General features: G+C 43.4%; 1 protein-coding gene across 1 annotated transcript in view; it reads right to left on the minus strand.

Annotated features, from left to right (window-relative positions):
• Positions 1-2,529: 2,529 nt before the first annotated feature.
• LOC142311955 (uncharacterized) overlaps positions 2,530-19,242 on the minus strand; it is a 104,684-nt gene continuing 87,971 nt past the window's right edge. Inside the window, exon 9 of the mRNA XM_075350822.1 lies at positions 2,530-3,376. Within this exon, the coding sequence (XP_075206937.1) occupies positions 2,620-3,376 (757 nt within the window). The 3' untranslated portion in view covers positions 2,530-2,619. The remainder of the gene's footprint in view (positions 3,377-19,242) is intronic.

A 19,242-nucleotide genomic window follows, 5' to 3' on the forward strand; every position in this document is an offset into this window, starting at 1 on the left:
TTATCCCTAATAAATCCACTTCCATTAATTTATAACGTTTATTCCTGGGGATGCAGCTGAGCTCCGAAGGGAGAAATAAAGAGAGGGCAGTTCTGCCACTAGATGCAGCCAATTTCATTGATAGTATTGAATAGAATGGGCAGTCTTAGAGAAAATGGGTCTAGGTTCCAGGTTTATAGGTTGGGGTACACTGTTATATGCCTCTCCACGGGCCAAGATTCGAGTCAATGGCTGTACCTCAGAGTCTTAATTTGGCCAGGGTCACGAGGAAGGGCTGTCCTCTCCATTATTGTTTGCGGCGGCAATAGAGCCATTAGCAGCTATGCTTCGTGAATCTGTTGATGTAAAAGGGTTCAGGGTCGGTGGTCTGGAGCAAAAGGTTTCCCTCTACGCGGATGACCTATTACTGTTTATTAGGGAGGTGGAGACAAAAGTGGGCCCAGCAATAAATATTATTAACCTTTTCCTATCCAATAAAATGTCCTGTTCTGCACATATATAAATATATAAAATAGCACTCTCCTCGAAGTCCTGCTCACTACGTTTAGAAAAGGGACTTTCCACTCAGTGGCCCGCTAGAATGGACTTAGAACGGTAAAATGAGTATGAATTATTGATTTTTGGAGGTCTTAGTGTCACTCTGTAAAGGTGGGTAATACTCTGACAATATTATTCCTAGAGACCAAATGTGAGTCAGAAATGCATCCAGGTATATTTCCCATGCTGTTCCCATTCAGTTTCAGGACTTCTCCATCCACTGGAGCATTTTACTGTCTTCCAGACCGACTTCCAAGGTCCTCCTGATAATTATTCGAATTTGACTTTCATTGGGTTCATTATTCGGTCCGAATACACAAATATTAGAAAATATTCAGCTCAAATAATCCGAACCCGAATATTTGACTATTCACCCATCTCTAGTAGTTTTCTGTTATTTAGGTGAACGTTACCCATATAATTCAATGAATCGTAACTATATGATAGTATATTTATCTTGTTGGATTTTGTGTCCTGGTCTGTAATAGGTTAAATTATATTCAAGCAAGATTGGACAATATTGTTTTTAAATATTCCCATGATTTTGTGTGTTTAGACTATGACTAAGGGCACTGTGTTATAGTATACATAAATAAAATTTAAATAAATATATTATATATATATATATATATATATATTTAAAACATCTCCAAAATCTTAGCCCAATACGTAGTAGGCATAATAATATTACCAAATACCTCCAATTAGAAATGTTTTCTACCTCATGTGGAGGGCATTGCAGCTTGTTATCCATGGTAATGGTCACTCATATAGTAAGTTAGTTGCTCTTCGTCATAACCATGAATACCTAAGCTACTGCAATGCCCTGCACATATCAGAATATGATCTTGAGGATGGAATTAGTACTTTTAACAGATGGGCTGGGTGTTGGGCAGCAAGTGTCCTGATCATGTATAGCAGCATCTTTCAATTGCCAATGTCACACTGAACGAAAGAGAGTGGCATCAGACAACTTGTTTATGTAAATGTTAAAATATTTTATATGTATACTGTATATTTGTCATACATATATGCCTACTATTTGCTTTTTAATAACAAATAATCATTGGTAATTCTAAACATTTTCTAATCATCATCTAATGCTCTAAATTGTTCTCTTTTTTTCTTGTAAGTATATGACTATTACACACGTAGTCAAAACTGTTGGTAGCCCTCGTTTAATGAAAGAAAAACCCACAATGGTCACAGAAATAACTTGAATCTAACAAGAGTAATAATAAATAAAAAATCTATGAAAATGAACAAATGAAAGTCAGACATTGCTTTTCAACCATGCTTACACAGATTTAAAAAAATAAATAAATCTCATGAAATAGACTTGGACAGAAATGAATGTACCCCTGAAAATAATGTGACAAAAGGGACATGTTAAATCAAGGTGTGTCCACTAATTAGCATCACAGGTGTCTAAAATCTTGTAATCAGTCAGTGGACCTGTATATAGGGCTACAGATACTCACTGTGCTGTTTGGTGACATTATGGTGTGTACCACACTCAACATGAACCAAAGGAAGTGAAGGAAAGAGTTGTCTCAGCAGCTTAGAAAGAAAATTATTGACAGGCATGTTAAAGGTTATAAGACAATCTCCAAACAGTTTGATAATCCTGTGACTACAGTTGCACATATTATTCAGAAATTTAAGTTCCATGGGACTGTAGCCAACATCTCCGGATGTGGCCGCAGGAAGAAAATTGATGACAAATCAAAAAAGACAGATAATACGAATGGTAACAAAAGAGCCCAGAAAAACTTCAAAAGAGACTAAAAGGTGAATTTCAAGCTCAAGGAACAACATTGTCAGATCGGACTATCCGTCGTTGATTGAGCCAAAGTGTATTTCATGGGAGACGACCAAAGAGGACACCATTGTTGGAAAAAAATGTTTGACTTTCATTTGGTCATTTTTTTAATTTATTATTACTTTTGTGAAATTCAAGTTATTTCTGTGAGCATTGTGGGTTTTTCTTTCATTAAACGAGGGGTACCAGCAATTTTGTGTGTATAACTTACATTTTTTTTTACATGTTTTCATAAAATTAAAATAAATATAGAAAAATCACTACTGATGTGTCCTTTGATGTCTAACAAAACTTGCTTTCTGTGTAAAGCATTTACCACATTCTAAACATGAAAATGGCTTCTCCCCTGTGTGAGTTCTCTCATGTCTAGCAAGTTCAGATTTCTGAGAACAACATTTCCCACATTGTAAACATGAAAATGGCTTCTCCCCTGTGTGAATTCTCTGATGTCTAGCAAGTTCAGATTTCTGAGAAAAACATTTGCCACATTCTGAACATGAAAATGGTTTCTCCCCTGTGTGAATTCTTTCATGTTTAGCAAGCTCAGATTTCACATTAAAACATTTCCCACATTCTGAACATGAATATCGTTTTTCCTTTGTGTGAGTTCTCTGATGTACAACAAGCTGTGCTTTCTCTATAAAATATTTCCCACATTCTGAACATAAAAATGGCTTCTCTCCTGTGTGAACTCTATGATGTATAAGAAGTCTATATTTCTCATTAAAACATTTCCCACATTCTGAACATGCATATGGCTTCTCCCCTGTGTGAATTCTCTGATGTACAACAAGCTGTGCTTTCTGTATGAAACATTTCCCACATTCTGAACATGAATATGGCTTCTCCCCTGTGTGAATTCTCCGATGTTTAACAAGATGTGAGATCTGTTTAAAAGATTTCCCACATTCTGAACATAAATATGGCTTCTCCCCTGTGTGAGTTCTTTGGTGTACAACAAGAAGTGATTTCTTATTAAAACATTTCCCACATTGTGAGCAAGAAAATGGCTTCTCCTCTTTAATAGTTTGCTTATGTTCAACGGTCCTAGGATTTTTGATTTGCAAAACAGTCATTGACGAAGCAGAAGAATGGATCTGTTGAACATTATCACACAAAAGATTTCTTCTGAGAAGGTCTTCAGGTATATCTGAGATAATGTCATGTTCTTCGTATGCATCTGGTGGAATACCATGATCATCTGCAAAATCTGAAAATATCAAATGTCTCTCTGAGCTCCTGGTGCAGTCATCTGCCAAGAATAAACATTTTATTATTTTTCAATAACACTGCATTGAAATTATATCAATATTATATATTTTCATACAAGTTAGAATATAAATCAATTTTCAATTGACAAAGAGCACAAAGCAGTGACTACTAGATTTTGATGTTAGGCTATCAGGTTGTGCAGTTTCAATTTTTCACTTCTGCGGTTTCAATTTTTCACTTCTGTTGGGAGTTGTCTTCTCTATAGGTTCATGTTTCACTTTTCCTGTCACCAATCGTTACCAGTTACAGTGCTTACAAGTAGTATTCAACCCCCTGCAGATTTAGCAGGTTTGATAAGATGCAAATAAGTTAGAGCCTTCAAACAAGAGCAGGATTTATTAACAGATGCATAAATCTTACAAACCAACAAGTTATGTTGCTCAGTTAAATTTTAATAAATTTTCAACATAAAAATGTGGGTCAATTATTATTCAAGCCCTAGGTTTAATATTTTGTGGAATATCCCTTGTTTGCAATAACAGCTAATAATCGTCTTTTATAAGACCTGATCAGGCCGGCACAGGTCTCTGGAGTTATCTTGGCCCACTCCTCCATGCAGATCTTCTCCAAGTTATCTAGGTTCTTTGGGTGTCTCATGTGGACTTTAATCTTGAGCTCCTTCCACAAGTTTTCAATTGGGTTAAGGTCAGGAGACTGACTAGGCTACTACAACACCTTGATTTTTTCCCTCTTGAACCAGGCCTTGGTTTTCTTGGCTGTGTGCTTTGAGTCGTTGTCTTGTTGGAAGATGAAATGACAACCCATCTTAAGATCCTTGATGGAGGAGCGGAGGTTCTTGGCCAAAATCTCCAGGTAGGCCGTGCTATCCATCTTCCCATGGATGCGGACCAGATGGCCAGGACCCTTGGCTGAGAAAGAGCCCCACAGCATGATGCTGCCACCACCATGCTTGACTGTAGGGATGGTATTCTTGTGGTCGTATGCAGTGCCATCCAGTCTCCAAAAGTCACGTGTGTGGTTGGCACCAAAGATCTCGATCTTGGTCTCATTAGACCAGAGAACCTTGAACCAGTCTGTCTCAGAGTCCTCCAAGTGATCATGGGCAAACTGTAGACAATCCTTGACATGACACTTTGAAAGTAAAGGTACCTTACGGGCTCGTCTGGAACGGAGACCATTGCGGTGGAGTACGTTACTTATGGTATTGACTGAAACCAATGTCCCCACTGCCATGAGATCTTCCCGGAGCTCCTTCCTTGTTGTCCTTGGGTTAGCCTTGACTCTTCGGACAAGCCTGGCCTCGGCACGGGAGGAAACTTTCAAAGGCTGTCCAGGCCGTGGAAGGCTAACAGTAGTTCCATAAGCCTTCCACTTCCGGATGATGCTCCCAACAGTGGAGACAGGTAGGCCCAACTCCTTGGAAAGGGTTTTGTACCCCTTGCCAGCCTTGTGACCCTCCACGATCTTGTCTCTGATGGCCTTGGAATGCTCCTTTGTCTTTCCCATGTTGACAATGTATGAGTGCTGTTCACAAGTTTGGGGAGGGTCTTAATTAGTCAGAAAAGGCTGGAAAAAGAGATAATTAATCCAAACATGTGAAGCTCATTGTTCTTTGTGCCTGAAATACTTCTTAATACTTTAGGGGAACCAAACAGAATTCTGGTGGTTTGAGGGGTTGAATAATAAATGACCCTCTGAATAAACTTTTCACAATTTAAAAAAACAAAACAAAAAACAAATGACATTCTTTTTTGCTGCACTGCATTTCACACTTCCAGGCTGATCTACAGTCCAAATGTCACAATGCCAAGTTAATTCCGAATGTGTAAACCTGCTAAATCTGCAGGGGGTTGAATACTACTTGTAGGCACTGTATATGATCTGTGGAGACCCATAAAGTAGCCTCTAAGTCAGTGCCATTAGTTAGTGCCTGTCTCATACCTTCCCTGTCTGTTACTGTACATGCAGTCTAGCACAGAGCAGGGCAAGGGTGAGGATATATAAGAAGCCATGAATTTGGAGTAAGTGTAAGGTTTTTTACTTTTTTATGGAACTAAGCAGAAAATACAAGAAATTAGAACAAGAACTTTATATTATTTTATACATGGTGGCAGCCAATAGAAAGATTGCATCATCAATATATAAATATTGGAGCACTGGGTATCTGAAAAAGTCACGTTTGCCAGTCCCTGGTTTTTCATTGCTCACCTAACTTAAAGGCTATGAAAACCTTTGAGCACATAAAACCAAAACAATCAGTAACCATATGTGTGGCTAAGTTTCTGTAGATAATAAAGTTGCACTTATCTGTTTTTGGCATTGAACTTCCTCTTTATCCCTCATAGCAGTTTTTTCACCTCTTTCATATTCATACATTTTCCCTCAGGGAGCATTTCCCCAGCACTGGTCACAGGAAATGCTTTGATTTATCAAGAGCTAGCACAACACAAGCTCAGCTTCTCCCTCCTCTACTTTTTAAGCCCTCCTTCACATGTCCATGTTTCCAGTACGTATGATATCTCTTTTTTTTCCCAAAGATACCACTCATACCCATTATAACCTATGGGGCTGCTCACATGTCCATGTTTTTACACAGACCCTGTGACATGTCCTTTTTATGGCAGCATAGATGACAAGGACTCTCACACGTCTATGGATCCATTAAAAACACGTACATCACACTTATGCAAACACGCATTTTTTTTAGCGATCCGTGGAAAAAATTAATGACTAGTGATGGGCGGACCCGGACTGTAAAAGTCCGGATACGCACGGTTTAAAAAAAATCTGGGTGCTGGACCCGGGCCCAGAGTTTTCAGGGAACTCCGGGTAATGATCGGGGTCCGGCAACTTGGGAGCTAAAAAAAAAAAAATAATGAAAGGAAAAATAAAGCAAGAATGCTATACTTACCAAGTCTCCTGCGCGTTTGTAACTGCTCCCGTGGCCGCTCACTCTTCTGGGGCCATTTATTAGAGTCATACACATTTACTGCTTCTCCTGCCCAACGGCAGTCCTGGAGTCTGTGATTAGTTGCAGTCAGAAGTACCCGCAGCTTGTGTGATAGGGTCTATGAGCGCAAGCAGTCAGACGCTGACTGTGGGTCACTATCGTGGTATAAAAAGAAATACATTGACGGGTCCCCCTGCATTGTGAAACCCAGCACAGATAAAGCACATGGCTACAGGCTGCAGCCCCCAACCGTGCACTTATCATGGTGGTGTATTAATTTAAGAGGAACCGCATACTGATTTTTTTTATTGTTATTTAAATAAATAATTCAAATAAGTGGCGTGCAGTACCCCCAATTTTAATACTCAGCCATGATAAAGCCCGTCAGCAGCTGTGCTTGGGTATGATTGATGCTCAGCCCTGTGCACGCCACGTGCAGTGTTTGAACGCCTCGCACTGGGGGTAAAATCAGCTTAATTAGATGTAATGTGCACATCAAAAATAAAAAAAATATATAAATTTGAAAAACCCCACCCACCATTATCCAGAAGTGTTCTGCTTATGGCTGACTGCAAGTGAGTGGAGATACGAACTGGGCAATTACTGACTTCCATTGAGGTCACTGACTTTACTAAGGTCACCAAAGGTCAGGTTACCTGCGATCACAGGTGGAGGACTGTGGGAAGCTCCAGCTGTGACTGCAAATAACCTGAGTGACCTCACGGCTCATTCATGCATGACCGCGTAAAGTTTACAGCGGGCAGTCATGTTCTATTTCCAGATGTTGTGCCATTAGATGTAGCAGAGCTGGAATCATCGTGGGACATCGTGTGGATTACATCATATCTGGGTGTTTTTTGGGTTAATAAATTGGTGACAGAGGGTGGGGATTTTTTGTATTTTATTACAAATACAGATTTGTTTGGGGTATTTGTGCTTATTTCTTTTCACTTACAGATTAGTAATGGGGGAGGTCTCAAAGACGCCTCCCATTACTAATCTAGGGCTTAGACACATCAATCGGGAAGAGATGGGTAAAGTGCCAGGACTGTCACATCTAATGGATGCAACAATCCTGTGCGGTTGCAGGCTGCTATTTTTTAGGCTGGGGGCCCAATAAGCATGGATCTTCCCAGACTGAGAAAACCACCCACCAGCTCTAAGGCTTTATCATGGCTGGGTATCAAAATTTGGGGGGAACTGCACCCCAGTTTTTAAATTATTTAACTAATAATGAAAAAAACAGCATGCGGTTTCTCTTATTTTGATACACAACCAAGATAAGCACACAGCTGGGGACTGTAGCCTGTAGCTGTATGGTTTATCTGTGCAGTTCGTCCCACCGATCTCAGATATCTGCGGGTTCGACCATCACTACTGATAACACATTGATGGTAAAAATGGACACACGGATAACACACTGACACCTGTACCATTTTTCATGTACGTGGTTAAAATGGACGTGTGAAAGAGGTATAAGGTTGTTAACCATAACCACACTGACACAATGCCAGACACAGACTGATCGGATATACAACCAAAGCAAACAGAACAGAATGGTCCTACATATTATAGCATCCATCTGGATTCTGATATGGGTCCTATTTAAGAATACGAAATAAATGTATGCATTATGAACTTTTTTACCTTTTTAAAAACAATTGTGCCATTTATATACTGGAATATTATGCTAGTAAAGAAAGCTATTGAGGTTTCCAGGCTGAGAAAAGTATTTTGTACATATCAGTACAGCCTGTGGCTCACTAGTAATATTTCTGCCTTCCATATCAGGAGTCCTGGGTGTGAATCCCTGATATGGACAAGCTTCAACAGTCTATTTAGTAAGTATATGTTAGAGAGCACTCTGAATGCAGAAGTATTTCTTCTGAAGCAGAGAGAAAACCATGTGAAAAAGTGATTTTTTTTTTTGTATAAGCGTTAAATCTTTAGGTGTTAAACATTCAAATAAAAAAGAAAAAACGCAGTGTAACATACTGTACCCTAAAAAAAGAATAAAAAAAAAAATCACCACATGATTATACCAGCAAATGATTGAGTAAAATCTGTTACTACTCACCTGTGTGGTTATATGTAGGAATCTCCTCCTTACACCACTCATCACCCATCACATATGTCTCTGTAGTATTAATATGGGTCAGATCTTCACCCTGAAACAGAGATTGTAAAAGTCACAGACAGATGGAGAAGTCATGTGAAATTATTTCATAAAACAGAAACAATAGTAAATGAACAAGGCAACTAAAAATGGCAACTTCATATTTGGCATTCATCTTGCCCCAAACAGATAAAATGGTCAAGCCTCCACTGGTGAGTCAGACTAAATGTTGGTGCACACGTCGTCTAATTTAGGTGAATTCCGCCTGGAACCCACCTGAAAAACAATGAACATATGCACTGCAATGTCACAGAGATTTGTTATGTTCCGTCTTTAAGAACTTCTATTATAGCGTGTTAGACTTTGAAAACCATGAAGCAGGTAAAAGAAGAGACCGGTCCATTCTTCAGGGAGATTCTGTTTGGAAGTCTCCACTTCCAAGTATAAGAAAAATTCCAGAAAGCTTAAATGGAATAAGAAAAGTGAATTGTGGTAATTGATAGATGGTGATTTATAGTCATGAATAGCAGGTATATCGAATCGATAGAGAAACTAAGTTGCCAATAGAGCTGTCAGTGTGTGAAGAGTTATGGGAGTAGCGACGCCTTCAAAGATCATAGATGTCAGTAATGAGGTCAAGAGACAGAAGCCTATGACTTTCTACTTCATCAACTCTGCACAATATGTGTGTGCATGCCACAGAGGCGCGCCTCTAAGAGGTGTTTTGAGCTATTGGTGGGGATCTCATGACTGGGTCCTACACTGATCTGCCCAAAACTAAACGGCCTAAAACATATGTAAAATGCTACTAAAAGTTAAGTTGCTGTGAATCATCCGATGCATAAGGTAAACGTTCCTTCATTGAGTGAAATGGTGTTTAATCTTGCTTAAATATCATTGTTATGAAGAAAAATGCTGTTCTATGCACTCGCATGCATAACTTTAACAAATGATCTGTGTGTGCACACAAGTGTGGTCAGGCTGTCTATACGGGTTATTATAAGATGGCTGATGGGCATCATATAGCTGGTTGGTGATCATTTATTGATCCACTGAAAATTTACCCTTAGACCCAGGTACCTACTAGGTGACATCTACTCTGATTGTTGTTCTCATTCCTTACTTAGTCATCAGGTCATGATGCCATGATTTTTTTACATCCACAGATCGTCTTTACAGACAACCACCACACTGTCCCCTCTTACAAATTACACCTTCCTTACTTATGGACTATGATCGCACACTGTCCATGCCTCATGTTGGGCCATCTTCAAACTGTTCCACTCACGCTGCTCCCTGACTATTCTACCCTGCTACCATAGGGTACACAACTGCCATGAAGGGATAAACTTGGTTGGCTACAATATATGTAAGCCGTAGTGTTCAAACATTTATCCACAGATATCAGAGGTTCCCCAGGGTGTGCCAAAATTACATTCTCACATTATTGTAGAGGTTGGCCACTACTTTTACATTAATGGCCTATCCTGTCTGATCGCCTGGGGTCCGACCCCTGGTATCCTCGCTGATTAGTGGTTTTCGGTCCCGGCGACAGCAGCTGGAAATGCTCAGATCTGGAGCTGCCCCATCAACGGATCGTGGCGAAGGTTGGGTACTGCACATCCGCCTGCAATTCAAATCAATGAGATGGATGTGCAGTACCCGGCCGCTATCATAAGACGGAGCAGCTCCAGAACTGAGCATTTCCGGCCACAGGCTGCCGTCAACGGCACTGAGAACAGCTGATCGGTGAGGGTGCAGGGTGTTGGACCCCGGCCGATCAGACATTGATGACCTATCCTAAATATAGGGCATCAATGTAAAAGTAGTGGACAACCTCTTTAATCCACCTCCACCAGCCTGAAGGGTTGATGTTGGATGTTCTCATTTGATCACAAAATTCTCAGTATAGCCTTGACAGCATTGCACGGAAAATCAACATCGAGGATGGTGGTTTTTGAAATAGTGGTCCTGACTAATAAAGCACTTATTCCCTTGTTTGAAGTCGATTAAATCATTAATTCTTCCAATTTTAATGTGGATTTTAACTAAATTCATCACTTGATTTTATACTGCACTCCGTCTCCGGGGCCACAAGGTCTCACTCCATACATCCAAGCTTCAATCAAGAAAAAGAAGATGTCTGTAATAAGTTGTCCATTCAGTGTATAATATTGTTGGATAAAACAAGACTGAGTACAAAACTTTCATAGTCTTTTAAACATCAAATGGAAGATTTCATGACACCTTCTCTCCACCTACCTGATCATCCGGAGGAACATTGGGATTTTCTTGTTTACAGTCCTGTGGAAGAAGAGGACTGGGACATCTCTCTGGTGTTGTCCTCTCACTGGATAGAACTGGAGGAAACACAGGGACTGAATTAATTCTTTACATACAGATAATTATAGGCCGTGTGTATTTAGTCCTGTCTATTACCTGGTGATGTGAGGAGCTGGGGAACCTCCATCATGACGTCCTTGTACAGATCTTTATGTCCTTCTAAATACTCCCACTCCTCCATGGAGAAATAGACGGTGATGTCCTGACACCTCATAGGGACCTGGCACATACAATGATACCGTCATCCCCCGATCCCTTCATAGCGTTACTGTATAATGTCCCAGCATTCCCAGCAGTGTCACCTCTCCAGTCAGCAGCTCAATCATCTTGTAGGTGAGGTCTAGGATCTTCTGCTCATTGATGTCCTCATGTATCAGGGGGTGAGGTAGAGGCCCCGTGATTGGGCTCAGGGGTCTTCCCCATCCCTCAGACACAGGGGCCTGACAGCGCTCACTAGAGGTCTTCTTCACTACTGTGTATTCCTGGTTATGGAGAGACACATTAATAAATCTCACTACAGACATTTCCAGAGTCCTCACCTCTCCAGTTCTGTCCATCTGTTATTCACATAGACAAGAATGATGTAATGTGACGTCATCAGAATCTCTCACCTCTCCAGTAAGCCGGAAGAGGATCTCTAGGGTGAGGTGTAATATCCTTTCCACCATCTTGTCCCTGTCTTTATCCATCCTTGACGGGTCAATCATGAAAATTCTCTTATATAGAAGATCTGAGAGGATCCGATATTGTAGGGACCTGAATGGGGAGAAGATGACGATGTAACATCATAAAGATACCATGTAAGAAATCTCCAGAGCTGTTACCGACTTCACATGATCACTACATCCAGTCCTGGCCCCGTCCTGCCCCTGGTGTAACACACAATCCAACTATAGTCACACACAGAGATTTATCACAAAATATCTCCAATCCAGCACCAAAGATACAGCATTATACTTCTGCTGAATCCTCTTTTCTGGTACAAATAAATCTGCTTGCTGTAACTTTTGCTATGTCATCTTTACATTATGTGTAATTGTTTCGCACGGGGACCAGGGGTACTCAGATCCGGGCCACAGAGTCACTTCTGCGGGTATCACGGTGGCGTGACCCGGTCTGTGATCCCAGGCTCCACAGTAAAAGGGGGTTTTGTTAGGGGAGATTGTCCGTGACGCCACCCACGGTTGTGGTGATGGTGGAACACCACCGCTGCTCTGGAAGGGGATCCCGGGAGCGATGACAGGGAGCAGCGTAGTTGTTATGTCCCCTCCGTGGGTAGGGGGGTTGGTTGTCCCGGGGCCCAGTGATGGGGTAAGCAGGGGGCAGGGCGCAGTGCTGCAGTGCGATGCCCGAGGGCACGGGTGTACTCACAAGAAAGTCACACGGAGTCACTGGTGAACTAGAATTGCCGGTGTCCGCAGCCTTTGGTACGGGGTGTTAGTGTCCCACACACGGTGCAGCAGCCCTGGTTGTTCTTTCCCTGCAGCAAGTGTCTTTCTCTCCACTCTCTTCCACTGCTCCTCAGCCGGGAACGGGGAATCCACTCCCCTGTAGTGATCCGGGTACCCAGGCACCGAGGGGCCACCGCCCGGCTCCGGCTACCTGTTCTGGCCCCTTCCTCACTACGGCCTTTCCCGGCCCTCTCAGAGCACACTTCACTCCCAGCCGGGAGCTACAGCTTCAGACTTCCGTCCTGTCTGCCTCCACACACTCTCTGCTTTTCCCTTACACTGGGGGCTGTGCTTTGTCATGCTGCCCCGGTGTGAGATCAGATTACCAAGGAGGATTAACTCTTTATGTGACAACCTGGCTGTGCCAGGGCGTCACATAATACTCACTGATGTATGACTGTATTTCCCTTTTTGTATACGTTATCTGATGGTGGAAGGTATGATTTTATGTAGTCTGGAGTCAGGCTGGCTATCAAATGTGTCCTTTGATTCAATAATCATCCCCTGGTTTGATCACCATTTGTTAATTTTTCTTAACAAGCTGAGCTCCCACAATCCTCCTTAGCTACTCCTCTAGCTTGCCCTATATATCTGCGTGCTTCTTAAAGGGTGCACACTTGTGGGGCGCTGCATGCATGACATCTTATGCAAAGTCCCATCGTTGCTAAGTTCTGGGCAGTTATTTCAATGGCAGTTAGTCAGGGCAGAAGGCAGCAGGAAAACTACTCTTTGACACCCTCTGCTTCAACTCTGAACTTTATTTCCATCTCCATCATCCTATGTGCTTTTACTGTCCACTTTTACCGCCCCGTCCCCCCTCCATTCCTGTTCATCCACATCAGCCCCTCTCTCCTATGTACAGTTCCCACATTCTTTTCACCTTCCTTAAAAGGGAACCTGTCACCAGTTTTGGGGCCTATAAGCTGCGGCCATGACCAGTGAGCTCTTATATACAGCATTCTAGCATGCTTTATGTAAGAGCCCAGGCCGCTGTGTAGAATATAAAAAAAACATTATATTACTCACCCAGAAGGTCGCTTCAGTGCACAACAGTCAGATGTGTGGCGCAGTTCCCTGGGACCGGCACCTTCTCTTTCGGCCATCTTGGTCTTCTTTCTTCTGAAGCCAGCATGACGCGTCCTACGTCATACACACTCGCCGGCACTGAAGTCCTGCGCAGGTGCACTACAATACTTTGATCTGCCCTGAGCAGGGCAGATCAAAGTGCGCCTGCGCAGGACCTCAGTGTCGGCGAGTGTGTATGACGTAGGACGTGTCATGCACTCCGGCTTCAGAAGAAGGAAGCCCAAGATGGCCGAAAGAAGGTGTGCCGGTCCCGGAGAACAGCACCACCCATCTGACTGTTGTGCATCGGAGCGACCTTCTAGGTGAGTATTATAAAGTGTTTTTTATGTTCTACATAGCGGCCTGGGCTCTTACATACAGTATGTTAGAATGCTGTATACAAGAGCTCACTGGTCGTGGCCGCAGCTTATAGGTCCGAAAACTGGTGACAGGTTCTGTTTAATAACCTCACTCCATCATGCTCCAGGGTCTTGCAGAAAAAGCCATGCCACAACTCAAAAAACTATCTGCTCTTTCTCTTTTTACTGCTGCTTCTTCCAGGCGATAGCTCTCCTAATCCCGGTTTACGCCATGCCAACTTTACCCCCTCCCCCACCTCTCATAGAAACCCTACTAACTTCATTAACATTAGTTATGCACCCTCACTTCCTTCTTTTAATTGTGCTCTCTGGAATCCCCGGTCTGTATGTAACAAGCTTCCTTACATCCACAACTTCTTTCTTAATAACTCTCTTAATCTGCTGGCCCTCACTGACATCTGGATTCAGGATTCAGACACTGCTTTCCCTGCTGCCATTTCTCACGGTGCCTTACACTTTTCCCATTCACCAAGACTTGAAGACAGACATGGTGGTGGAGTCGGCTAACTCCTGTCCCCGCAGTGCACTTTCCAGGTCATTTCCCCAGCTCCATCACTCTCATTGTCCTCTTTCGAGGTCCATACTATCAGGCTCTTCCATCCCCTTCCCATCAGAGTAGCAGTCATATACCATCCCCCAGGCTCACCCACCCAGTTCCTTGACCACTTTTCAGCCTGGCTGCCATACTTCATGTCCTCAGAATTAACAACCCTTATCTTTGGAGATTTTAACATCCCCATGAAAAGCCTGACCTCCCGATATGCATCCCAGCTTCTATCTCTAAGCACCTCCCTTGGCCTTTCACAGCTCACATCCTCTAAAACACATGAAGACGGTAACACCCTGGACCTCGTTTTCATCCGCCTCTGCTCAATCTCTCACTTTGATAAGTCCTCTCTTCCTCTTTCTGACCACAACATCCTCTCATTCAAGCTCACAAACCCTCGCCCACCCCAGCACACTCCCACCTATCACACAATCAGAAACCTACAGGCCATTGTATCTCAGATACTTACAGACTCTCTACACTCTTCACTATCTCCCATCTCCTCACTTTCCTGTCCTGATCTAGCTGTAAACCACTACAATGATACACTCAGAAGAACCCTAGACCAAGTAGCGCCCCTCACCCTCAGAAAGAACAAACACAGAGTAAAACAGCCTTGGCTCACATCCCAAACTATTTCTCCAGCGATGCTCTAGAAGTGCTGAAAGCCTATGGAGGAAAACCCGCACACCTGAAAACTTCATCCACTACAAATTCATGTTACGAACGTATAACACTGCCCTTCACCTCGCCAAACAGACCTACTTCACCACCCTGATCTCCTCACTATACAGCAATCTAAAAAAGCTCTTCGACACCTTTCACTCCCTCCTCAGTCCCAAAGTACAGACCCCTATAACAGACATTCATGCTGATGACTTGGCCTCGTATTTCAGAGAAAATAGAAAACATCCGCCGAGAGATCAGCTTCCAGCCACCAAGCGTCGTGATTCCCATCCTGCCCCACATCCTATCCAGCTAAATTTCCACATTTGACCCAGTCACAGAGGAAGAAGTCTCCAGGCTCCTCTCTTCGTCTCGTGCTACCACTTGCACTACTGATCCCTTCCCCTCACACCTACTCCAGTCCCTCTTTCTGGTCGTCACTACTCACCTAACTAAAATCTTCAATCTTCTGCTCCTTCAAACACTATATCAGTACTCCACTATTAAAAAAAACCCCTCCTCTTGACCCATCTTGCGCAAACAACTACAGACCAGTCACCAATCTCCCCTTCATCTCCAAACTCTTGGAGCGCCTGGTCTATTCCTACCTCACCTGCTACCTCTCTCACTCTCTTCTAGATCCTTTACAGTCTGGCTTCTGCCCCCTACACTCAACACAAACTGCCCTCGTCAAAGTGACCAATAATCTACTGACAGCAAAACGTAATGGTGACCACTCTCTACTTATTCTTCTTGACCGCTCTGCAGCCTTCGACACTGTTGAGCACCATCTCCTTCTCTCTATGCTCCATTAAATCGGCCTAAAGGACACTGTTGCTGGCTCCACATCTTTTCCTCTTCCTCTCACTGTTGGGGTCCCTCAAGGTTCAGTCCTCGGCCTTCTTCTTTCCTCCCTCTACACTGCCCCAATTAGACAGACCATCAGTATATTTAACTTCCAGTACCATCTTTTTTTTTAAACTCGTTTTATTGTAGGATAAGTATGACATAGTATCAGCAATCAACTCAGCAATTTGTACATAGAAGATAAAAGGTGAACATTTGATGGTGTAAATGTATACAATAACAGGTTATATCCAAAAATAGATTACCATATAGACAAGGCATATTGTTATCTAGTGCTGGGGACCGTGTCACACCACTAGCATGTAAACTGATACATCCCATAGGATTCCCATGCCCGAGTGCATGTCATAACAGAGAGAGGATTTTAAGACAAAACGGCGTGTAAATTTGTATCCAGGGAACTGGACGCATCCCCCGTCAAGGGCGACCTCAACCACCCGCCCCAAATTTTCTAAAATTTATTTAGAGAGCCCCTGTTCTTGAACACAAATTGTTCTAGCGGGATTATGGCATTCACAAGGGCGATCCAAGAAGCTTTAGAAGGAGGGCGAGGGTTCATCCAATTTAGCATTATGCCCTTTCGGGCCAGGAACAGGTCCTCTTTAATAGCAAATTCTCGGATTGGGACCAGGAGTTAGCATTCAACACTCCAAACAAACAAATGATCGGACTCATAAAGGACCACTTTCCCTAGTATAGAGGAGAGAGCAATTGTAACATCCCTCCAATAGGAGTAGACAAAACGACATTCCCATATCATATGCCAAAAATCTGCACCATCTCTTCCACACCTCGGGCACCCGTCCCCAACCGTGTTGTTCATTTTATTTAGTCTTACAGGAGTGATATAGCTCTGGTGGATAATGTATAGTTGAATGAGTCTATTGTTAATTGCAGGAGATACCAAGGTGTGGGATTCGACTATGTCATTCCAAGCTATATCGTCTAACTCAGGAATCTTGGCTTTCCACTTCCCCAAAAGGAAAGAGGATTGTTCATGGCCTTGGCCCGAATAAGGGATGAATATAATTTGGAGACAAGACCCCCAGGGCCCTGTGATCTAATGATTCCAATTATTGGGAATGAAGATAATCTAATCCAACGACCAGAGAATTGAGCCCGGAAAGCATGTCTGACCTGGAGGTACTTGAACCCATGGGAATCCGGCAAATCATACTCCGCCTGCAGTTGCGCAAAGGGGCGGAGCTCATTATCACGGACTATTGAGCCCAGGGAGACTATTCCACGACTCCTCCACTCCCCAAAGCCCGGCAATCCACAGAAATGCGGAAGATCCAAGTTACCCCATAAAGGAGTCTCAATAGGCACATCATGGAATCCAAAGATGGCTTTAGCTTCCTTTCAAATCCTGGCCCCCAGTTTGTGAATTGGAAGAATTCGGCCCTCAGGGGCTCGCTTATAATCTGATAATAGGGGCTATAGGAGATCCACACCCGTGCGTTCCGCCAAAAATCCCTCCAGGGAGCTACCCATTGCCAGGCAATGTCCAGTGACCCAGATATTTCAACTGTCCAGCTAAATAATATAAATATAGATCGGGAAGGGCCATACCTCCCAGATCTTTAGGCGTTTGCAGTTTAGCCAGTTGGATTTTAGACCTAGAGGAGCCCCAGACAAAAGTAATCATTAAGGAGTCCATGGAGTGAAAGAAGGACCGGGGAATCTGTACAAATATATGTTGGGTAATATAAAGACACTTCAGTTGTACTATCATTTTGAGGAGATTAATCCTTCCCGCCACTGAGAGGGGAAGCTGACTCCACCTATTAAATTTTTCTCCGAAGTGTGTTAGGAGAGGAGCAACATTTCTAGCAATCATCTCCGCTGGACTTTTCGTTAGTATAATCCCCAGGTACTTAAATTGGTCGACTACCGGTATTCTACATATGTATGTGCTTACCGAATCGTCTCTACTTTGGGATAAGAATAGGAGATATGATTTTGACCAATTTATCACCAGGCCCGAGAACTCCCCGAACTGATCAATGAGCTCCACGTCTCTAGGAATGGAGGAGTCTGGATCAGAAGCGAAAAGCAGCAGGTCGTCCGCATATAGTGACAGACGCTCCTCTCCCCCTCCATGCTTCACTCCCTTGTACACTGGGTCCACCCGAATGCGCACCGCCAACGACTCCATGGCTAAAGCGAATAAGAGGGGAGACAGGGGGCACCCCTGCCTGGTTCCCCTCCCCAGAGAGAAGGTTTCAGACACACCGCCACACACCTGAATGTTAGCCGTCGGTGCTTTATATATAATCTTGACCCATCGAGTGAAATTATTGCCGAAACCAAATGCTCGCAGCACCTCCAGCAAATAGGGCCACTCAATGGAATCGAAGGCCTTGGCCGCATCCAATGAGACCAAAGCCCAGTCCTCGTCCAGCTTTGCACCAGCCTGTAAGATCACCTGCGCCCTCCTCAGATTGTCCGAAGTGCTCCTACCCGGGATGAATCCAGACTGATCTCTATGTATTATGGTGGAGATCACTTTATTGAGCCTAGTTGCCAGAATTTTCGTAAGTATTTTATAATCAGAATTTAGCAATGAGACTGGTCTGTACGAGCCACAGTCCAGGGGGTCCTTATCCGGCTTCAATAATAGAACGATAGTGGCTTCGTAGAAGGAGTCAGGCAACCGACCCATCCGGAATGAAGCCCCAACCGTTTCCAGGAGGGCTGAAGCGATCTCCCCCTGATATTTAGTATATATCTCAATCGGGAGTCCGTCAGGGCCAGACGCCCTACCTTTATTAAGGGCCCCAATCGCTTCCACCATCTCTTCCAGACTAATGACCTCATCCAAAGCCAGTCTCTGATCCGAAGTCAATTTGTGAAGCCTAAGGTCTCGCAGATTGTCCGAGATCTCTTCCCCCGAGAAAGTCAGCCTGGACTCATACAGGCGCCTGTAAAAGGTCAAGAACACCTCCAGAATGTCATTGACGGAAGTGACAATCTCGCTATTAGGAGCTCTGATCCTAAGAATCGCAGGTGAGCCACTGGTCTGGTGCACCAGGAATGCCAATAGGCTACTAGACTGATTTTCCTGCTCAAAGTATCTCTGGTTCGTGAAGAAGACATGTCTTTTGGCCTTGTCTTGTAAGAATAGAAGGTATTGCCTCCCAGCTTGTAGCCAGCGGGTCCCATTTTCCTCAGACGGGTCAGAGGTAAATCTATGTTCTAATAATTTGTTTTGAGCAGCCAGGTCCTCCTCCTCCTTGGCCGCTTGTCTCTTGATGTATGAGAT

The sequence above is a fragment of the Anomaloglossus baeobatrachus genome, chromosome 5 (assembly GCF_048569485.1).
Source record: "Anomaloglossus baeobatrachus isolate aAnoBae1 chromosome 5, aAnoBae1.hap1, whole genome shotgun sequence".
NCBI classification, from domain to species: Eukaryota; Metazoa; Chordata; class Amphibia; order Anura; family Aromobatidae; genus Anomaloglossus; species Anomaloglossus baeobatrachus.